The 23,129-nt window shown below is 36.5% G+C and overlaps 1 protein-coding gene across 1 annotated transcript; it reads right to left on the bottom strand.

Annotated features, from left to right (window-relative positions):
• Nucleotides 1-1,646: 1,646 nt before the first annotated feature.
• LOC113424050 (olfactory receptor 14A16-like) lies at nt 1,647-22,836 on the bottom strand. The gene is made up of 4 exons (XM_087945969.1): nt 21,916-22,836; nt 19,298-19,316; nt 3,683-3,741; nt 1,647-1,877 (listed from the first exon to the last, which is right to left on the bottom strand). The coding sequence occupies exons 1-4, from the start codon at nt 22,822-22,824 to the stop codon at nt 1,647-1,649; spliced, it is 1,218 nt and encodes a 405-aa protein (XP_087802095.1). The 5' UTR covers nt 22,825-22,836.
• Nucleotides 22,837-23,129: the final 293 nt, after the last annotated feature.

Genomic DNA, 23,129 nt, shown 5'->3' with positions numbered 1-23,129 from the left:
TTAGTTTCTTCAACTTCTTCTGGATAGAAAGAATATTATAGGACATTAGTAGAGAAAATGAAGGTACAGAAATACTCATACTGTAGTAATAATGATATATGCATACTATTAAATTCTAATTTTCCTAATGTTTGGTATCAGAGTCACTCAAAAGCAAAATAGTCCATTATACATCTAAAACTATTTAAGGTTTTTTTCCCTTCCTGATATATGACAAAGTATATCAATTTCCTGTCTGTTAGAGTGGATTACATTGAACAAAAAGAGACATTTAGGGAAAGGGACCATAATAATGCTAAAAAAGGAAAAAGGAAAAAGAGAACAAAACTGAAACAATGAAATGATTGATATATTATAACTGGTTTGTTAAAAGGATTTTTTGTTCCTAGGGATTATACTATGTATATACCAAAAATGTACATATATTATTCTTTCTGTCTCTACTTTCCCCAGGAAAATGAATAATATTGATTTTTAAAAGCTGCTAACAAGATAGAAAATGAATACATGTTTTACTATTCAAAATTTTTCTGTATGTATTTTAAATTTCATTTACATAATTAAGGAATTCAATATTTATTTAAGTAACTATTATTCAACAGGTAACATTTACTGTTTCATATGGGTTGAGGAAGGTGAGAAATTACATTTCTATTAAAAGATATATTTTCTTAAGTTAAACTATGCTCTCTCTCTCTCCCTCTCTCTCCCTCTCCCTCCCTCTCCCCCTCTCTCCCTCTCTCTCTCTCTCTCTCTCTCTCACACACACACACACTCATACACACACACAAACAACAGTTTTGTTGGATATTATGGCATAGTCCTCCTGGATTTCATGCATATATCTGTTAACATATGGTTTCTGAATTCAGTGAAGCCAATAGTGATGCAAATGGGCACACAATTGCAAAATAAAGAATTTAATGACTTAATAGATTGATATAACAAGTGCCACATTAAATAAATATTGATACAATAATTAGTTCATTATTATGTGTTCATCCAGTCAATTATTTTTATAAAAAAAGTTTTGCAAAGTGAAAAATGGAACTCCCTTGGAATAGTTATGTATAAATATTTTCTTTCATGATGTTATGAGTGATGATAAAGTTGATATATTTTTCTTAATAAATCTATATTTATTTCAGTTTATTCTTCTTAGACATAAGAAATATCAGCTCTTGAGACCAAACAAATAAGCAACATTTCATAGCTAAAATCCTGCACATGAAAATTGATTTCTTAAGTGTTCTACTGACCACTATGTGTTACTGTCTTGAAATATGATTGAAAGGTGACAATACAAATACATCTGTATTTGTCTAACATTTTATAGATTCTAAGTTTCTGCTTTAAAGAACTGAAAAAATAGCAGTTATATCATTTTTGCTTTCTATTGTGCTTATGAAGTCACTCCCCGGGGAAATGATTGTAATTGTCATGTTGAAGTGGATGCCTATATTACAAAACAAGAAGAGAATTTATTTCATTTGCTATCTATCTGTTCTCTCTCATCATGAGTTGAGTCCGCTAATATTTATTGACCAAATCCTGCACTCTTCATCTGTTTTCTTAATTGTATCTTGTTCTCGTACTTCTCATGATTCTAGATTCTTTGGGCTCTTCATATTTCCTTCCATAGTATTCTATCTTATCTCATCTCTTCTTCTCTTAGGTCTTTCTATTTCTTGTGGTCTTTCTTTTTCTTCTATTACTTTTCCTAGGTCTCTACCTTCTATTACTTCTTTCTCTTCTCCTTGATCTCCTGAATCTTCTTCAATATCACAGTGTTGCTTGTAAAAATCTTCAGCCTTTTCTATGGTGTCAAACTTGTATCTTTTGTCCTGCCAGGTTACCATTATCCCTTCCATAACCATCTAAAATTGATGTTATTTTTATTTAGTCTTGTTGTCAAAAACTGTTAATTTCTCCTTAAATCCCCCATTCATTTTGGAACCGGTTTTAACACTATTATTTGTTTTCCTTTAGTTGTTTCCCAAGTTGTTTGACACATGTTTGATGTAAAATTTAGTCTCTAATTGATTTTTTAGTAAATTTCACATGAACTTCTTTAGGGAGATGGTGTCTTCTTCTGTAGCTCATTTAGACCCTATATATCTCGTCCATTTCCAATATCATTTCCTCTTTTTCAGTCTCTAAAGCTCCCACCAATAGTTCAGTCATCTTTTCTGGTAAATCTTCCTTTTCTTCTATTATATTTTGGAACCTAATGTATTGAGTGGCTCTCTCTGCTTCTAAGAAAATCACTGATGTTTCTAATTCCTTGTTGGTTGCAGTTAATTTCTCATTCATCTCCATGAGTTTCTTTTATTCTTTGGAAAGTCTTGTACTTCCACCAGTTTTTGTTCATTTTTAGTAAATTGTACCTGGAAGGCTTCAAACTTTCCATCTATCAATTGAATTCTTTCTTTTAATTCACTTGTGTCATTCCTTATAACATCAATCTCTTTTTTGTAATCTTCATGATTTTTTAGCATGGCTTCTTGATTTTTTAGCATAACTTCTTGCATGTTTTGCATCATAACTTGGAGATTCTTATAGGAGCTAGATCATTCCCTCTGAATCATATCTTCAATCAACTATTGTGTCGAAGGACTGGAAGACATCATAGAGCCTTGTGTGGTACTTTTTCCCCTGCTCCTATCTTTGTCAAATTTGGTTTGCTTACAATATTAAATAAGCTTTTCCAAAAGTTATTGTTCAACAAAATATCTCACTTATGACTTCCACCTCTTTGATGCTCCACTGTTGGTTTATATTTTAAGAGTTTACTTGGGTATTAACCAATCATCTATTGATGGTATTTTAAAACTATTTTTTCCCTTTTGCCCCTTTATACCACCCTTTATTCAATAGAGGGGGAGAGAGGTTTAGGCCCTAGGTATAGGATCAACAATCAGAGAGCAACAGTAAGAATATCCAAATATCAATGTTACTATTTTTAACTTATGAAATTATTAATTATAGTAATTGTAATAAAGTTCTCATCAATATCATCAAAATATGATTAGATTATCTTATTCTAGTATCCTGTATAGCAATTTTAACAAAGATATAACTTATATTGATATTTAACAGTAGATATATTCAGTAATCAATGAGGATTTTATAGAATAAATTATAAATTATCATAAATGTTTATATTCTAGAAAGATATAGAAATGTAAGAATATTTATAGAAGTATAGATTGATTTACAAGGTATTTCAAAAAGCAACTTAATTAATTTAATATATATAATATAGTTACATTTTAGTACAGTATAGTTTTTCAACAGTCACTTCTCAGGCTTGTTTTTTTTTCTTCTCTCTTTTTTTTTTTGACACTACCAATTATATCCAACAGATGTTCAACAGATGTCTCTCTCTTCTAGTTGTCACACTTTGTATTACAAAATCATTGTTCTTGCAGAGACTCCATTTTCTTTAACAATTAACCACAGTTTCAAAATTTCCAAGTCTCTATTTAGTTTCTTTTCTATTTCATAGGCTATAGAACACTCAAAAAATTAATGCTCTACAAAGTTTTCTTATGTTTCTGTTCTTTTTGCCCCTTCCAGCTTTATTCAGTTCTTTTATTTCCTGGTTTCCTTTTCACAAGTTCTTTCGCTGTCCAGCACCCTCGCCGCTACAGTTAAAACTTTCGCAGCTCTCACCTCTCACCAGGCTCCACAGCTCCGATCTCTTATTTGTGCTCCCTTCTGCTGCTTCTTTCAAAAAGCCTAGAGGAAAAAAAAGCTCCATCAAATTTAGATCACCATCGTTCTGCTTGTTGACTGCTTGCTCCAGTCAGCTGTCAGATCATCTTGGCAGCCATTGCTGGTTGCCTCCTCCCAGTCCCCTCAGATCCTGGTTTCTCCTGCCAATCTCTGCCAGCCACTGCTCGCAAATAGTCCACAGGATGCCCTACTCCTTCAGCCATCCCTCCAGGACTTCTGTCAACTCTGGTGAACTCTGCAGACACAGGAAAAGTGGCTTGCAAAGCAGAGAAGATCGCTCACACTGCTGCTCCCTCCATCAGCCGGCCCCACCTCCATATTGCCTTGTTGTCTATTGTGCTTCAAGTCACTTCCTAGGGAATGATTATAATCATCATGCTAAACTGAATACCTAAATTACAAAACAAGAAAAGAATTTATTTCATCTATATCTATCTGTTTCTCTCATCATACACACCATACATTATGCATCATACATTCATATTCTTCCTGCATCAATTTAGGAAGTTCAGACTGCCCCAGGAACTGTTGATACAGTTCTACAGAGGAATTATTGAGTATGTCATCTGTACTTCGATACCTACCTGGTTTGGTACAGCAACTAATTAGAACAGGTTTCATCACTGGAAGCTTTCAAATGATAATTTTTTTTTTTACTTAGATCAAATCTCAGATCACAAAGTTGATCTTCTAGATCAGTGGTTCCCAAACTTTTTCAGTCCACCCCCCTCTTGGTGCTACAAACTCATCCTTGGTGCCCCCCACCCTAGGGTGGGATTCAAATTTCTGTGGGCGTGACCTAATTTGAGGGTGTAGCTTGCTGGTCACATGACTGGGTTGGTATGGCTTGCTGGTCATGTGACTAGCTGGCATGGCTTGCTGGTCACATGACTGGGTAGGTGTGGTTTGGTGGTCATGTGACTGGGTGGGCATGGCCAGGTAACTGGCAAACCAAATACAAGTGGTCCTCACTTAATAGCCAGTTGTTTAGCAAGTGTTCTAATTTATCACTGGCCTCCCCAGAGATACTTGACTCATTTTTGGAGTTTTGACAGCTATGCACACACACACACACACACACACACACACACACACACACACACTTCTAACCCTGCTGGAGCAGGTCATTGCACTGGAATCGACAAAGCATCTCTGATTAGATTCTAGTAGTGAATAGAATCTAATCAGAGATGCTTTGCCAATTCTTGTTGATTTGTTTTATTTGTATTTCTTTATTTTATGTTGCTGAATTGCATTGACATGTGTGTCCCTTCTTGTGCACAGCCCAGAAGCTTTTGTGATTCTTTGCAGCAAAAATTACTGACCTCTGGCTTTGCTCTAGTTTTCAAATGTGCTGCCACTGCTGTGTTCTAAGCGCTGGTCCTGCAGGTCCATCCCATTGAGCCCGCTACACCAGAGGGACCCGCCCAAGCAAGTCTGAGTGAAGCAGTGCACCAAGTCAATGGGAGAGAGAGAGAGAGAGAAAAGAAAGAGAGAAGGAAGAAAAGAAAAAGGGAAAGAACAATAAAGGGGCAGACAAAGAAAGGGGGGATGGAAAGAAGGGACAGAAAGAAAAAGAAATAAAAAAGGAGGAAGGGAGGGAGGAGAAAGGTAATGAGATATCTAGTCCAGTCCAATCACCTGGTCCAGCAGGGTTAGAAAGGAGTGTGTGTGTGTGTGTGTGTGTGTGTGTTCTCCTTGTAATTTACCAGTACATTTTGGTTTTGCCTTCTTCAGAATTGGCACTGTAATACATTGGGGAAAAGTAATATTTTAGGGTGGAGATCTGGTCCAATGGATCCTGTTTAAAGCCTCAACAAAATGTGAGAGCTTCCTGATAGTCTTGACCATGTTTCATCCACAAAATCTTTAATAGAAGCCAAAGAGGTTTCAATGCGGAAAAGGGCCTCAGTCTAAACTAGGCCTCATTTCAATCTGATGCATCAGGTTTCTCTCTCTCTCTCTCTCCCTCCCTCCCCTCCCCCAGACTGGCTTTGCTCTACTTTCCCAATGTGCCTGCGGGGTTAGCGCTTTGAACATGGATGGATGGATGGATGGATGGATGGATAGAGCGAGAGAGAGACAGGTAGGTAGGTAGGTAGGTAGGTAGATAGATAGATAGATAGATAGATAGATAGATAGATAGATAGATAGATAGATAGATAGAGTTATATTGGTAGGTAGATAGGTAGGTAGGTAGACAGAAAGACAGGCAGGCAGGTAGATAGGTTGTCAGGCAGGCAGGCAGGCAGGCAGGCAGGCAGACAGACCTTCTGGATGGATGGACAGACAGACAGACAGAATGCGACAGCGGCGGCACTTTGGGAAAGTAGCGCAAAGCCAGAGTGACTTTCCCAATGTGCTGCCACCACTGTGTTCGACGCCATTGAGCCCCTTGCACCGCTCTGGTGCAACAGTCAATGGGATGAGCCTGTGGTGCCGGTACTTCAAATGCCCCCCTGCCACCACTTAATGCCCCCCCTTCAGCAGCCGCTTCTGAGCAGAGCCCGTCCCACCTCCCGTAATCCCCGACATCTCTTTGCACCGACTTCTCAGCCTTGGCCCACCAAGCAAAACCTCCCAACACTCGACTCCACCAAGAACACTCAACATGCTGAAAGGCCCACCTTACGTAATTCCTGCGATGCAACTACGAGGCAGCGCATGCGTTTTTACTTCACTTCCTTGGGGAGACCTTCCTCACAGCTGGCTTGATCTTGCCCATGTGGGGACCTGTGGCGGCTCAGTGCAGGCAGTGCTTCCGGGATGGGAAGGGTGAATCCCATCTGCAGTTCTGCACTGATCCCCTGTGCCTGCAAAAACCTCCAGCTGCCGTGTTTTTTTTTTTTTGGTGCAGCTGGACTCCTCCAGCACCCCTGCCATCTCTTAGCACCCCTGCCAGCCCCCTTGCCTCTTAGCATCCCCCTAAGGCATCCCACCGCCCCCAGGGGGCGGCACTGCCCACTTTGGGAACCACTGTTCTAGATCTATGAAAAGTAGCAAACTCTATGTAAAATTCATATTCAGTCTCAAAAAGGATTTTAGAGCATTACATATTATGGTCTTCCTATAAACAATATTTCATAATTAAAATCCTGCTGTCTTAAGTATTCTACTTACCAGTATATTCGTTACTGTCTTGAAATATGATTGAAAGGTGACAATACAAATATACAATTTTATGATTTTCCAATGAAAGCACAATATTGCCGTGGAACACCAAACCACATAATTTCCCATGGCAATGCTAATGATAAAATGTAACAAGTTTCTTGAATTATTTTTTTAGAATTTCAAGTAAAATCTGATAAAGATTAAAAGTGCAACAGGGACATTCTGGGGTAGATATTGAATATTCCCAAGAAAGCAACTCCAGCTATTCCATGTCTCTAACTTAACAATCTCTTTTGAATTCCATGCCCAAATCTCTTTCCCATAAAAGTTCTATGTCCCAGTAAAGATCTCCTAATGAATCTTGTGCTCTCTGAGGAACAGCTTCTTTAGAAACCATTAGAATAATTTTGTTATTATCTCTCAAAATTACCTAGAAATATCAGAAATTTTAAGAAAGATAATTTGGTCCACACAGGTTTCATATTTTGAAATATCTGCAAGCCCCAATCCCAGATAATATGCTTGCTTGCTTGTTTATTATTTGTTTGTTTGTTTATTTATCTATCAAACAAAAAATCTTACAACCCCCCCGGGTAAATATGTACCAAGGTGAATGAATGCAGTTGAATTTCAAATTGCCATCAATTGGATATTTTGTACATTTAATCTGTCTCTAAGAGTCAGTAAGGAAGTTTGTTTACTAATATCCTTTGAAAATTACAGGTTTTGTCATTAAAACATATTGTCAACTTGCAAAGCATTCTTGACCTGCTCTTGAGTTTCCATAGGTAGGGGGATGGGGAATCAAGCCTCACAGCTGTATCAAGGAACTTGCATTTCAGTCAAAACAAAGCATATTCCAGCAGCAATGTAAAGGTCATCTCCACAGAGATCCACAGTGACTAGAGGGAGTGACTTCTATAACCCATGAAATTGTTTCGTTGGGAAATGTGACTGATGGCATGCTTTGAGGGGAGGGGAACAGGGTCAGAACTAATGCATGAATTAAGTGGTCAGAGTTGGCTTCATTTGGCCTGTGCCAACATGAAGCTCCTAATAAATAACTGGATTTTTTTTTTTTGAAGTTTGGTCTGAGGCTCATGATTTAATTAGGGCATCAGTCAAAACCCTGGCAGCAAGCTAACTCTTTCAAAACTAATAAAAATAACCAGGATTCCTGAGCTCTGGAATTTCCAACACCTGGAGTGTGTGGAGAGAAACTTGGGATACCATGGCAAAAAGTGGAATATCCAACAAGACCCTGCTTCAGGAGACCCAGAGGAGGGTGGAGCTGATGTCGTGGCAGTACAGCATGCGATCTTTAAGCTCTATGATCGCTGCTGATATCTCCGTTGCAGAACGGTCCCAACAGACCTAAACCATCGTAGAGACGGTGACTGAGAAGGACACATCCTGTTGATCCCAGGGACATCGCAAAGTCCCTGGTAGATCCAGGAGAAGCCCTTTTTTCCCGTGGCAGAGTGGCGGCCATTAAAGCTGCTGAAGCTGGGACAGCTCCGGAACAGAAGAAAGCTGGAAAGAAAGTGTGTCAGTTTGGTGAGATAATTTTCTACTTATTTTTTTCTGGAGAGAACACCCTAAAAGACTAAAAATTAAATTTAAAAGTGAAGATAAAAGTGCTCAAGTGGCGAGATTAAGCACAAATTAAACCTGAAGGGTTTTTTTTAAAATTGGAACTTTGGATTTTTGTAAAAACTTTTCAATTTTTAAACTGGACTAGTATTTCCTTTTTAATTTTAATTTTTTCCTTTCAAAATAACTCTTTGGAAAAGTCTTTTTATCTCTTGTTTTTCTCTTTAATAATTCTAGACTCTTTATTTTTTTATTCCTGGTTTTAATATTAGAGGGGAAGGGAAAGGAAAGGGAAATAAGCAGCACTGCCACCTGGAGGCTTGGATACATTGTTTTCCTTTCTTTCTTTCTTGTTGATACATTTGGTGTTACATTCAAGGACTCTGTGCTTTTCATTGTAAAGATAGTGAGAAGAGCATGTAGATTGTTTATGCAGGTGCTCTTCTGTGGAACTACTGATAGCTGGAGTCTGGATTTGAAATTGAAGAAAGAAGATTGAAGTGACCTTGAAAAGAAAACTGGAAATTTTGTTTTTTGATTTAGTAAAGAGCCTCGAACATATAGTGGCAGTGCTTTGCTTATTGACAGAACTGCATTTTCTCTTTCCCCTTTTTTTTCTACTCCCCCACAGTTGGATTTTTATATTTGGACTTGAGTCCTTTGATGCAGGAATAAGACTACTTTTCCCCCCTCCCTCCTCCCTTTGTTCTATCTTTTTAGCAAGAGGAATATACAGATCTCTATCTTTTTTTAAAAAAATTGCAATTTTTTGCAATTTTTTCATCCTTTTTCCATTTTCCATTTTTTCTTTTCTTCTTTTTTTTCTACATAATTGGAACCAATTGGATTAAGGTATTCAAGTGCCTGAAGACTTTTTCCCTTCCCTTTTTTATTTTTATTTTTTGCTTTTATTTTTATTTAATGGAGTGGCAGTTGGCTGCTCTTGCTTTTTCTTCTTAATTTTTCTATTAAGTACTCCAAGATGAGCAGAAAGATACCAGCCTCAGCTTCTTCAATCCTGACTTCTTCCTTCTCACCATCTGGAGGACAACGATCAATACAGGTGATGTTACAACAAGAGAAGGAGAAAGAAGTGACACTGCAGGTGATTATGCAAGGAATTCAAAAGATATAAGTAAAAACAGATAATGTTGAAAAGAGAACGAATAATATTGAGCAAAAAACTAAAAAGACAGATGAGAAAATTGAAAATATTCAACAGATGATGATGCAATATGAGGACAGAATCAAGAAAATTGAAGAACAAGATGTACAAAGAGATAAGAAGATTGGAGATATGGATACCCGATTGAGTGAAATGGAAAGAGACAAGGGCAGATCTCTGCAATCATTGGGATGGGAAATTGATAGATCAGAATTCTATTTTAGATTTCAAAATATAGAAGAAGAAAAGGGTGAAAACCTTGCTGAAGTGATGACAGAAATCCTGGAAGAAGCATTAGAGGTAACTAAAGAGAAGATGATGGATGGAATGGATGAGGTTTTTCATGTCTATACAAAATATGTGATGAGAAGTAAACTGCCAAGAGAAGTTCATATCAGATTTACTCAGAAAATAATTAAATCACAAATACTGCAGGTGGCAAGAGAAAAAACACTAAAGTACAAAGATAAAGAAATAGTGGTACAGAAACAGGTACCGAGAAGAGTGAGAGGGATAAGAAAAGAATATTTATTCTTGCCCAAAAAGTTACTTAAGAGAGGAATAAATTACAGATGGCTGATACCAGAAGGTCTCATGTTTACTTGGCAGGAACAAAGACACAGAATTGATAGAGTTGAAAAAGCTGAGTTATTCTATCTGGAATATTTCAGAGGAAGGGAGGAAGATACAAGAAAAGAAGAGTCGTTAATTGAATTTCAAGAGGAATGTATAGCAATAATTGAAAAAGAAGGAGGGGTAGGTGGTGTATCCAGAGAGCAATGAGAACCAAGATCTATTAAAGCAACAAATCCTTCTTATAAAGTCTAAAATAGATGAGAGAAAACTGATTATAATTAATACAAATTGACTTATTTCAGCTATTAAAAGAAGAAAAATATTTCATAAGTTAGAGAAATTAAAAAAAACAAAAACCACTACCCAAAGGTTCCATTGTGGCTATCTACGTTGGAAGTGGTTACATATCCAAATCTATTGGATTATGAAAATATTGTCAGGTATAAAGATTTACTATATGATACTGGAGAGCTTAAAAATAGGAACCAAATACAAATTCAAGGAAAGGAGATAGCATGGTGGCCCCTTGCACAAATACAAACCCATTATAAAAAAGATAGAGAACAATTTGGCTTTAATATGATCCCACAAGAATTAGATAAAATATGGCTAGGAGAGGAAAAGAAAACAATTAGTAAAACATATAAATATCTTTTGGATTACAAATTAAAAGAAGAAACAGTTACAGAATATATGATAATTTGGGCTAAAAACATGGGTCATAGTATTGAATTAGATAAGTGGGAACACATTTGGCAAACAAATTACGAATTAACCTTGTCAGTCTCGTATAAAGAAAACCTATATAAAATGGTTCATCGCTGGCACCTACCTCCTGCGAGACTGGCTAAGATGTTCCCCAACCTACCACCCAACTGTTGGAAATGTAACTACGAACAAGGAACATATTTTCACATGTGGTGGACTTGCCCATGTGCTCAGAAGTTTTGGAGAAATATAAGAAATTGGATTTTAAATATAACAAACCAAAATTTAAAACTTGAACCTGAAACCTTTCTGCTAAGTATGATAGATTTAAACATGGAGAAAAAATTTCAATATTTAATTTTGCACATCATAACTGTGGCCAGAATAACCTATGCACAAAACTGGAAACTGTCTTTCATTCCTTCAGAGGATATGATAATTTAAAAAGTGCATGAATGTGCTGAGATGGATAGCCTAACCAAATTGTTAAAAAATAAACAAGATAGTGACTATTATGAAATATGGAACATTTGGTATGATTGGTTAAAGAAAAGGTAATATTTGATATTTGGATAAGTTATGGAAATGAAAGAAGACGTGCATTTAATTATAAACTATATAGAGAAATTAAAACATTAAAAGAACGAAGGAGTTATTGTAACAAGGCAGATCACGTCAATGATAAAGATAAAGAAAAAAAATCAACCATTGCTCAATATACGCTGTAAAATGTATGCGTGTGTATGTATATGTATATATGTGTGTGTGTGTGTGTGTGTGTGTATATATATATATATATATATATATATATATATATATATATATATATATATATATATATATATATATATATATATATTTGTGTGTGTGCGTGTGTGTGTTTTTTTTCTTAAGTTTTTCGTGGGTACTTACATGTATGGTATTCAGCTTTGCTCGGGTATTTTCCCATGTCATTATAGTTGTGCTTTTAAAGTTGTAGCAACGTTTCGGCAGAATCTCATTTGCCATCATCAGGCTTCTGTATTGTGTATTGTGTTCGAATACCATACATGTAAGTACCCGCGAAAACTTAAGAATATATATGTTATGACTCCCCTTCAAATTCAAGCGAGCAAAACAAAAAGCAGCCGTTTCAGAAGTCTTCACTCTCAATTAGTCACTTTGCTTCTGGCGAATTCTAGCAGCCCAGCTGTGTCCTTTTATTCACCTAGGCAACGTGCTAATTTCCCTAATTATTGGCTCGCTCTCCTCCTTCTTTCTAGCTGAGTTTGTCTCCTTAATCTCCTTCTGTTCCTTACGTTTAACCACAAGTTTTCCAAATTCTCATCTCCACTAGAAGACTCTCTCATGCCTTCCCTGTCAGCCATTCCCAGCTGCTGATCAGATAAAGAACCAGAGGAGGTCAAAGGTCCTGACAATTCTAATACTTCAGGTCTGTCTTCCTTTGTTACATCCATCTCCTCATCCTGGTTACTATTCCAATCACTGAGCCATGCCGGCTCATATTTTTCTGCCATGTCCTCCTCACTTGAACTCATATCAGCCACAGGAGCAGAATCCAGACTTTTTGTGGATCAAGTTGGTGATTTTGCTATACCAGAAGAAAACCCACACCAACCGCTACCTCAACGCCCAATCCCACCACCACCCAGCACAGATAAACTCCGTGGCTAAAACACTAATTACCAGAACCAAATGCCTGGCAGACAAGACACACATTAAGACTGAACTATGCTCCCTGACTAAAATATTGACAGCCAACGGCTTCCACAAAAGCAAAATCACCAACTTGATCCACAAAAACACACTGAGACATAATAGAGACCCAGAAGATGAACAGACCCATGGAACAGCTGTCCTGCCCTACATAAGAGGCACTACAGACAAAATTAGTAAGATACTATACAGACACCACACCAAGACTGCCTTCAAAACAGACAGAAAAATAGCAGCCATCCTCAGAAACCCCAAAGACAAAATTGACCTGGAAAACCAAGGCATATACGAAGTCCCCTGTGCATCATGCCCGGCCACATACATTGGACAAACCAATAGAAGAATAAGCACCCGCCTGGATGAACACAAAAATGCAGTCAAAAAGCTGGAACACACTTCCTCACTAGTCCAACACATGGAAGCCACAGGTCATAGAATCAACTTCAATGGCACCAAAACCCTAGCCACTATAGAAAATCCCAGCCACAGAATCATCAGAGAAGCCATAGAGATTGAAAAAAGACCAGAATGCATGAACAGAAGAGATGATTCCACCAGGCTGTCAATCATTTGGAAGCCTGCACTCACAAACAAAAAAATCTCCACACCACAAGCCAGGCAAACACCTGGGCACAAACAGATCCCCTGATACCTCCAGCTCAAACACACCCCAACCAGGCACCCAGATGAAACCCAGCTTCCTAACTAATGATAGCCGTCCATTTACCCGAAGCCAAGCTGCACTAAAGGCCTCCAATAAAGTAACACAATTTTGCCAGCCAATCAAGATACAAAAGAGCCAAAAAACAGACAGAAGATATTAGAAGCAGAACACAGCAAACTCCAAGACCAATAAACACAGACCAAGACTCTCAACCAATCAGGATGAAGAAAAAACCATTCTGGCACAGCAATAGCTGCCCCAAATTTAAATCTGAAACCACTGTAAAAGTCTAACTCACAGACGAACACTATACAAAAGCCTGATGATGGCAGATGAGATTCTGCTGAAACGTTGCTACAACTTTAAAAGCACCACTACTATGACGTGGGAAAATACCCGAACAAAGCTGAATGCCATATATATATATATGTGTGTGTGTGTGTGTGTGTGTGTGTGTGTGTGTGTGTGTGTGTGTGTGTGTTGATTTGTTTGTTTTAAATGTATGTCAAATAAATGTCTTTTTTTCTAGAATAAAAAGTAAAATAAAAAAACATGATTATATATTGAAACAACAAAAATTAGGGAAATTATTTACAGCATTGACACAGTGTACAGATGATCTGGTTTTCATCTTAGAAGACCCTTTAGAAACAGCTTCAAAATTGATAGAAAAGATAGAGACATATGGAAAGATGGCTGGTTTGAAAATAAATAAAGATAAGACAAAGATCTTGACAAAGAATATGCTATTAAGACAAAAGGAAGAACTGGCAGACCTATTGAAAATTCAGGTCACGAATAAGATCAAGTACTTGGGGATATATTTGACAGCAAGATGTAGTACATTAAAAGAGAATAATTATATCAAATTTAAACAGCAGATAGCGTTAGATCTGGCGAAATGGGAAAATTTACAACTGTCACTAATAGGGAGAATTTCAACAATCAAGATGAATATATTACCCAGAATTTTATATTTGTTTCAAATAATTCCAATTAGGCTTGGAAAAGATTACTTTGAAGATCCAAATAAAATTGTGTTGAAATATATATGGCAAAGTAAGAAAGCGAGAATAAAGTTAAAACTTTTGCAAGATTCTAGAATTAGAGGAAGATTTGGTTTGCCTAATTGGGATTTGTACTATCAAGCTACAAATCTGATGTGGGTTAAGGAATGGATAACACTAAGAAATACTAGATTGTTGACATTAGAAGGACATGATTTGTTGTTGGGGTGGCATGCTTTTTATGGTATAAAGGAACTAAAACACAGGGGTATTTTAGAAGACATTATATACGGGGAGTCTCTGTGGTTAAACTGGGAGAAGATTAAAAGACAATGTTATTTGAAAATTCCAGTCTGGTTATCAACCATTGAAGCATTTTCTTATCCTATAATATACAAAAAGGAACAAACAGTTAGATATGGTGAAATATTGAATGAAAAGGGTAAACTCAAATCTATACAAAAACTAGAGGAACAAGGTATAAAGATGAATTGGTTTTCATATGCGCAAATACATTCAAGGTATGATAAAGATTCTAAAATGGAAGGTTTCTATGATAAATTGACTGATTTAGTTAAGATTTTGACAGGTACTGATGAAAAGGTGACTAAAAAACAGTATGGATATTTATTAGAAATTAAATTAGAAGAAGAACAAGTTAAAGAAACTATGATTGCTTGGGGGAAGAATTTTGGATATGGGATCGATTTAGAGAAATGGCAAAAATTGTGGTCTCAAAATTATAAAATGACAGTGTCAACAGCATATAAAGAAAATTTGTATAAGATGTTTTACAGGTGGTATTTCCCCCCAACAAGAATAGCAAGAATGTTCAAGAATAAATCCGAAAAATGTTGGAAATGTCATCAGACACCTGGCTCATATTACCATATGTGGTGGACTTGTGCGGATGCTAAAAATACTGGACTAAAATCCACATGTGGTTGGAAAAAAATGACAAAAAAACATATAGACTTGAAACCAGAGATATTTTTATTGGGAATTTTACCTGAAATATATAGTAAAGACTTGAAATACCTGATTCTAAATGTATTAACAGTGGCTAGGATTGTATTTGCTAAAAACTGGAAAAATGAGAAAATACCATCACAGGAGGAAATTATTAAGAAAATATTGGAATGTGCTGAAATGAGTAGATTTGACATTTGAAATTAGAGAACAAGAGGATAAACAATTTTATAAAATTTGGGATCTTTTCTATCAATGGTTAGACAATAAAATACAATAATGAAATATGTAGAATTTTAGAAAATAATAAATATATAAAGATGTACTTCTTTCTTATTATATCTACAAAATGATTTTAGGATAGATTTGGGATGATAATATGAACTGTTATAAAATAAACTAAGTAAATTATGATTATCTTGTAAAACATGAATAAATGTATAGTCAAATGATTGATTAATAATGATACTAAGGTATTTAATTTTTGATTGAAAATATGAGATTATATGCAATGTAATTGTAATTGAAGACTACGTAATGGAAGCACAAAACAATTTGTAAACCAACCGGCACGCTGTATGTACACATATGGAAGATAGCTTGATGTTTTTATGTTTTGTTTGTTTATGTTTGTTTTTAAAAACCAATAATTTTTTTAAAAAAGAAGTATTCTGCTTAATCAGCACAACTTAAAAAATTAAGATGATCTGAGACAGAAACAAAATTCTTAGAGCAAACACTTCATTTCACTTTTATAAATTATGATAAGAGTTTTCTTTCTGAATTTGCTATCATTGGTTTTTTCCTTCTGCTTTTTATGGGAAAGGAAATTATTTTACATAGGCTAAACTTCATTGTTTTGTGTTTTAGTTACTTTCTTCACAGGAAACCAATAATGTGAGAAGCAAACATTTTCCCAAAGCAATGACTCTTTCCAGGAACTTGATTTGTTTCCTGGAAAATGTTTATATACCTTGCCCAAATAGTAGACCACCAAAATATTTATTTTAGTATTTTAGTATTTATTTGATATGTCAGTCGCTTACAAGATGCAGGTATAAGAATAAATAGAGTTTTGAATACATTTGATAGATACTTATAAGAAAAATAAAAAAAACAATAGGACAGGGAGGGTAGGCATGATTGGTGCGCTTATGCAGGCCTTTTAGGAAGGGGGTGAGGTCATTAGTAGACTATCTTAGGTTAAAATTTTTGGGGTTTGGGGAAAGAAAACCACAGAGTAAGGTAGAGTATTCCAAACATTGACCACTCTGTTGCTGAAGTCATATTTTCCGCAATCAAGTTTGGTGCAGTTAACCTTGAGTTTGTATCTATTGTGTGCTCTTGTGTTGTTATGATTGAAGCTGAAGTATTCATTTGCAGGTAGGACATTGCAATGTATGATTTTATATACTGTATTTAGATTGGACAGGAGGTGGCATAGTTCTAGGTTTTCTAGGTCTAGAATTTCAAGTCTGGTGGCATAAGGCATTCTGCAATGAGTAGAGGAGCAGAGAACTCTTCTTTGGAAATATTTCTGGACTTTTTCAATTGTGTTAATATCAGATACATGATATGGGTTCCAGACTGATGAGCTGTATTCAAGTATAGGTCTCGCAAATGTTTTGTATGCTCTAGTTAGTAGTGTGATATTACCAGAGAAGAAGCTACGTAGGATTAGATTAACAACTCTTAATACCTTTTTGGCTATACAGTTACAGTGGGCTCTAGCACTTAGATCATTTGAGATGAGTACTCCAAGGTCCTTGACAAAGTATGGATCCTCAACAAGGTCTTGACTATTCAGCCTGTATTTTATTTTCTGATTTTTTTGCCAATATGTAGGACAGAGCATTTATTTGTTGAGATTTGAAGTTGCCATTTGTTTGACCATTCTGATACATAGACAAGGTCTTTTTGGAGGGTAGTAGTATTGTCTGTGGTGTTGAATAGCTTTACATCATCAGTGAAGAGAATGCAGTTGCTGTTAATATGATCACAGCTGTCATTTATGTAGAGTATGAAAAGAGTTGGTCCTAAAACACTGCCTTGGGGGACACCACTGTTGACAGATACAGAATTTGATAGGACACTCCCAATTTTGACCACTTGTCTGTTTGACAGGAATGCTTCTATCCAGTTATGTGGCGGTGCAGAGATACCATAAGATTTTCGTTTTAGGAGTAGTTTGTCATGTACCACTGAATCAAAGGCTTTACAGAAGTCTATTTAGATTGCGTTTATTGCTTTGTCCTGATCGAGTTCTGTAGTCCATATGTTTTTGCAGTGTAAGAGTTGCAGATTAAAGGTAGTTTTTTTCTGAAACCAAATTGTTTATTAGAGAGGAGGTTGTTTGTCTCTAAGTGGAGGATAACAGATTGGTTAATAATTGATTCCATGACTTTACAGGTGATGGAGCATAAGGAGATTGGTCTGTAATTTTCAACTAGGCTGGGGTCTCCCTTTTTGAAGATGAGGATAACTGTGGCTTGTGACCATAGGTTAGGCAAGGAGTTGGTCCTGAAAGATTTGTCAAAGATTATGCTTAGAGGTTTGGCTATGGCAGTAGATAGCTTTTTTAAAAAGTAGGCACATATTCCGTCCGGTCCACTAGATAGGGATGGATTTAGATTGTGCAGTGCCTTTTCAACAATGTCTTCTGTAAAATCAATATGTATTAGATCATTGTAGTTGTCTGTGGTTCGACTAGGAAATACTGGGCTTGATCCATTGCTGTTTACAAATACCGAGCCAAAGAATGTGTTAAAGAGGTTTGCTTTGATGGTGTCATTGTTTCAGTCTTTTCCATTAGGTCCTTTCAGGGGTGGAATGGACCCTGAGTCTTTTAGTTTGTTGTTCAAAAAATTGTAGAAAGCCTGGGTGGAATTGGTGCATAAAAGATTTTCCTCTTGTTTAATGTGATAATTAGTGCATTCAGTTTTTATCTGGTGGCATAGATTTTTGTATTGGCTTTTGAAGTTGGCAGTGTGACCAGATTTGTTTTTTCGCCAAAGTGATCTCTTTTTGGATTGAAGCTTCCTTATTGTTATGGGTAATCTGTTTTTCCTGGTTTTGGGAGTTGTTATTGTTACATATAGTTTGATGGCTCCTTTGATTTCTAGAAAGAATATGTTGTAATGGTCTTCAACAGTATTGCATCCAGTGAATAGAAATTGCCAATCAAGGGAAGAGAAATCGTTGATTATAAGATCATAGTTGCCTTTTTTGAAGTTATAATTGGGGATTTTGTCATTGTGATGATTTTTGTGTGGACATGTGTTCAGTCAAAAGTCAGTCATGTTTTGGTCAGTGTTGGAAAAGGGTTCTTTAATTTGTATTCCATAAATTGAATTCAGACTATTGCAGAAGATGAGATCAAGGCAGTTGTTTAGTCTAGTATTGTTGGTTACTAGTTGTTCCAGTCCCAGATTTGTTACAGCATTGTAGATGGTTGCATGTATGGGTTCAGTTGTACATTCGTTTAGGGTCCAGTTAATATGAGGTAGATTGAAGTCACCAAGAAAGATGATGCTGCCCATGTTAGTAATAAATTTAGCTTGTTTACATGTTCGATGTCATAATCAGTAACATAGTAAGAACCAAAATGTGATATTTAAGGTCAGTTCACAGATAATGGTCTTAGGAAGAGCAAGCTCATGGGTAACTTGGATGTTTTTTAGATGTAAGGACTTTGTATAGAAGATAGCAACACCACCTCCTCTACGGATTTCATGATCTGATCAGTAAACATGATAGTCTCTAACTGTGGTAATGGAGTCAGGGAGAGGTGTGTTGAGCCCTGTTTCACAGACAAATATGATGTCAAATTTAGCTGTATTTAGTAAGAGGAGAAATTCGGGTATTTTATTTACAAGTCTTCTTGCATTGAACAGCTTGCATTGAAGACCAGTTGTAGTTTGAATTGAGGTAGTTGGGGGCATGTGTGCCTAGTCTTGGGTGATGGTGGATTGGTTGAAGAAGTTTTGGATGCTGAGTTGTGGGTTGTGTGACTTTCTTTTGATACAGTCTGCACAGTAATCAATGTACATGTCTTTCTCTCCATTGTCTAGATGATTTTTGAGTTCTGTGTATGTAGTACATGGGAGCGGGCACTTTGCTATAAGGTTAGGTCAGGATGAGATTGGAGGTTTTTATGGTTGGTGTTGTTTTTATATACGGGAGCGGACACTTTGCTATAAGGTTAGGTCAGGATGAGATTGGAGGTTTTTATGGTTGGTGTTGTTTTTGGTGAGTGAATTTATAGTATAAATGAATTTACGTTTGCTTAATTCATTTTTGCAAATGACTCTGCAGAAGCGTGGGGCCACAGAGCCGTCTCTATTTTTGAGCTCTTGGCCAATGCAAGAAATGTCAAGTATTTCAACAGGGGAGATGGCTGATGCTTGATAGTCGCTGATGATGTTGCAGACAATTGTGATATCATCATTGTTATTGATGTCCACTAGACCAAATAAGATGGCATTAGGACGCTTTTGTTTGCGCTCGACAGCTTCTCTGATGAGGATTGGCATATCATTATTTGTTGGATTTATGGTTTCTTGTGGATTAGGTTGCAGTTGTTGGTTTTTAGCTATTGGATTAGGTTGCAGTTGTTGGTTTGTAGCTATTGGATGTTCAGGTTTTTGTATCGTGTCTTCTTCTTTTTTTCAAGGTTAGTTAATCTTTCATTTAAAGTGTCCAGGGATGCTACTATGGTGTCAAGGGATGATATTTGTGTTTCTATAGAGTCAACTCTTTCAAACAGGGCTATATGTTTGTCCAGTTTGGGTTTGCATGGTGGGCAGAAAAATGGAAATACATAATTGGATGTTTCTAGGAATTGAGTCATTTGCTTGGGTAATTCCAGGCAGTCATGATGAGCATATTTTTCACATAGAGAACATTGAGGGAATTTTCATTAACCTTTAGAGTTACAGAGCAGATAAAGCATGTGCAGGACTCTTGTGGTTCATTGGTAGGGATTTATTAAATGAACTGCTGATGTATATCTATCTTTGAATCTTTTGCTTGCTAAAAACAGTAACCATTGGAGTGTTTAAAATCAATTTTAGATTGCTTTCTAAAAATGTAGGTTAAGTAAGCCATGGTTCCATGGTAGACTGGTGCTGGAAAAGAAGTCTACAGTGATGTTGAATTAATTCAGATAAGCACAAGAACCCATACTAAGAATTCCATTACAGTGATAAGGACAGTAAAATATTCATTTTCCCCCCACCTTTATTGTCCCTGATGGCTGCAACTGGACAGTCTTATTTAGTATAATCTGCAGACACAGGACTAACTGAACAGTTTCTATCTAGCAGTTAAAGTCACTTGGATTCACTCAGAGATAGATTTTAACTTGAATGCCTGGGTAATGCCTGGGCAATGTCTTGCATTATCTGGAATGAATTTAAATTCTATGACTGCTTAATGATCTAATTTCTAGTGGTTTTTAGAGCCAGTTGTTTTAACGATACAATACACTTTAGCAATCTCTTCCTCCTCATCCTCCTTCTCCTCTTCCTCCTCTTTGAAATATTGTTATAGATAAAGTGCTAGACTGGAGTAGGATAGGTTTAAATACCTAGTACCTAACCCTTTGCAAAAAGAAATTCATTAGTAAAATTGTCTTAATTTATTGCAGTTCTGAGTTTTGAAAAAAAAATGTGTTTGGGTAACAAAGTGAAATGCTTCTAATTAAAAATGAGTACATAAATAAAAATAGTAATATTTCCAAATATCATCTATATAATGGATATATCTTTAATAGTCCCTAGACCAGTGGTGGATAACCTTTTTCGGCTCCCATGCCGATAATTGAGTGTGTGCTTACTTGTGCGCACTAGCATGCTAGCACCCAGAAGGCAATGCATGCTGCCCTCCCACACACCCTGCATATGTGCACGTGACCCCCTCACATGCCATGCACCTGCGCATGCACGCATGACTCCCTCCTCACATGCCACATGTCTGCACATACACATGCATTTCCCCCTCATGCACCGCACATCTTTGCACATGCTCCCACAATTCCCCCTTGTGTGCCACGCATCTGTGCATGTGCACACGTCTCCCATGTACTCCCCTCTGCCCTCTGTGCATGCATGCCAGATACCCAACAATCAGCTGTCGGGCGGTGGCATGCACGCAAGCACATTGAGGCTCTTCTGGGCGACCTCTTGAGTGCTGAGGGAAATGGTTCTGCATGCCACTTCTGGCACACATGGCATAGGTTCACCAATACAGCCCTAGATCATGCACAGATTGTTCAATTCAACAGCCAGACAACCAGAAAGTTTATTCAAAGTTTGTCCTTTATTTGGCTATCCACTTATTAAACAAAAGTAAGTACAGAGAAATGCAAACAGTAAGTTACATACAAATATCCATAACAATTGAGAATGTGAATGTCAATTATGTGATCAGAAGCAAACTTTCCAAATGGAAAAAAACCTCCTGCAAATATAATCACTGCATGAATTTCTCTGTGTAAAGAGCTCAAAAAACATTCTGAAACATTAATGAAAAAGCAAGAACTGGCAATTGAAGAATGGAAATCATTGGAAAAATTTAAAAGACATTTGCATAGGTAACTATGACTGCATGATATATTTTAAATAAGTACATTAACTTTCTTTTTTAAAAAGTAAAAATACTTTCACTGCTGTTTTTAACATGGCTTCTTTCATGTTCTTATTCCTGAAGCTATAAATGATAGGATTAAGTAATGGTGGCAAAACTGTATAAAAAACAGCAGAAAGCAATTCTACACTATGAGATGAATGGCTTTTTGGTGTCATGTAAGAAAATAAAGCAGTGCTGAGAAACAAAAAGAAGACAATCAGATGGGGAATGCAGGTAGAGAAGGCTTTGTGTTTGCCTTGTATTGATTGAATCTTTAGCACAGCTGAGAAGATGTAACCATAAGAAACAAAAATAATACCACAACACAGTAAGCTAACAATGATTGCTGTCACAAAAATCAGTGTTTGACTAGGTCTTGTATCAGTGCAAGAAATCTTCTGTAATTGAGGAATATCACAGAACAATTGTTCAATACTATGTGACCTGCAGTATTCCCATTGAAATACAATTACAGTTTCTAGCAAAGCATGGATCATACAGGTGATCCAGGAAGAAGCTGCCATTTGCATACAAGCATTCCAGTTCAGGATAAGGCTATACTGCAAAGGATGGCAAATGGCCACATAACGATCATAAGCCATGATTGTGAGCAAAGCAATTTCAGAACCTGCAAAGGTGAAAATCGAGAAGACTTGGGTAGCACATCCAGTAAAGGTGATTACTCTGTTATCTGTCAAGAAAGTAAGCATGGATTTTGGAATGGTGGTTGAGATGAAGCAAATGTCTGAAAATGAGATGTTGACTAAAAAGAAGTACATTGGGCTATGAAGGGAGCAGTTCAGGGCCACAGTAATAACTAGGACGACATTCCCCATTATGGCTATTAAGTACATGAAGAGAAACATCACAAAATACATAATTTGGAGATCATGGTTGTCAGAGAATCCCATCAAAAGGAATTCTATCAGAGTAGATTCATTGGCCATTTCATGTTTTTCATTTATTTGAGACATTCTGAGAAAAAGAGAGGAATATAGTTAGCAGATAACATCAAATCATCTAAATTATTAAATTTCAGTATACTCCCTATGAAAGAGATAGTGATGGGAATAACATATTGCTTTTGCATTGGTAGAAGTAAACTATTATATCTTTTGGATTGCAATGTAAAGTTATTTTCATGAAAATGAAATAGAGATATCTGATGCACAGCATATAATAAAGAAGAGTTTTTGGATACCACAATGGAAAGTCAATCTATTACTTTTGAACATCAGGGTATGAAAACAGA

The sequence above is a fragment of the Notechis scutatus genome, chromosome Z, assembly GCF_049901735.1.
Source record: "Notechis scutatus isolate UNSWTSFEM ecotype Mainland chromosome Z, rNotScu1.2, whole genome shotgun sequence".
Classification (NCBI taxonomy): Eukaryota; Metazoa; Chordata; class Lepidosauria; order Squamata; family Elapidae; genus Notechis; species Notechis scutatus.
The sequence above is the reverse complement of the archived record's forward strand: the minus strand, read 5'-3'. Positions and strand labels throughout refer to the sequence as shown.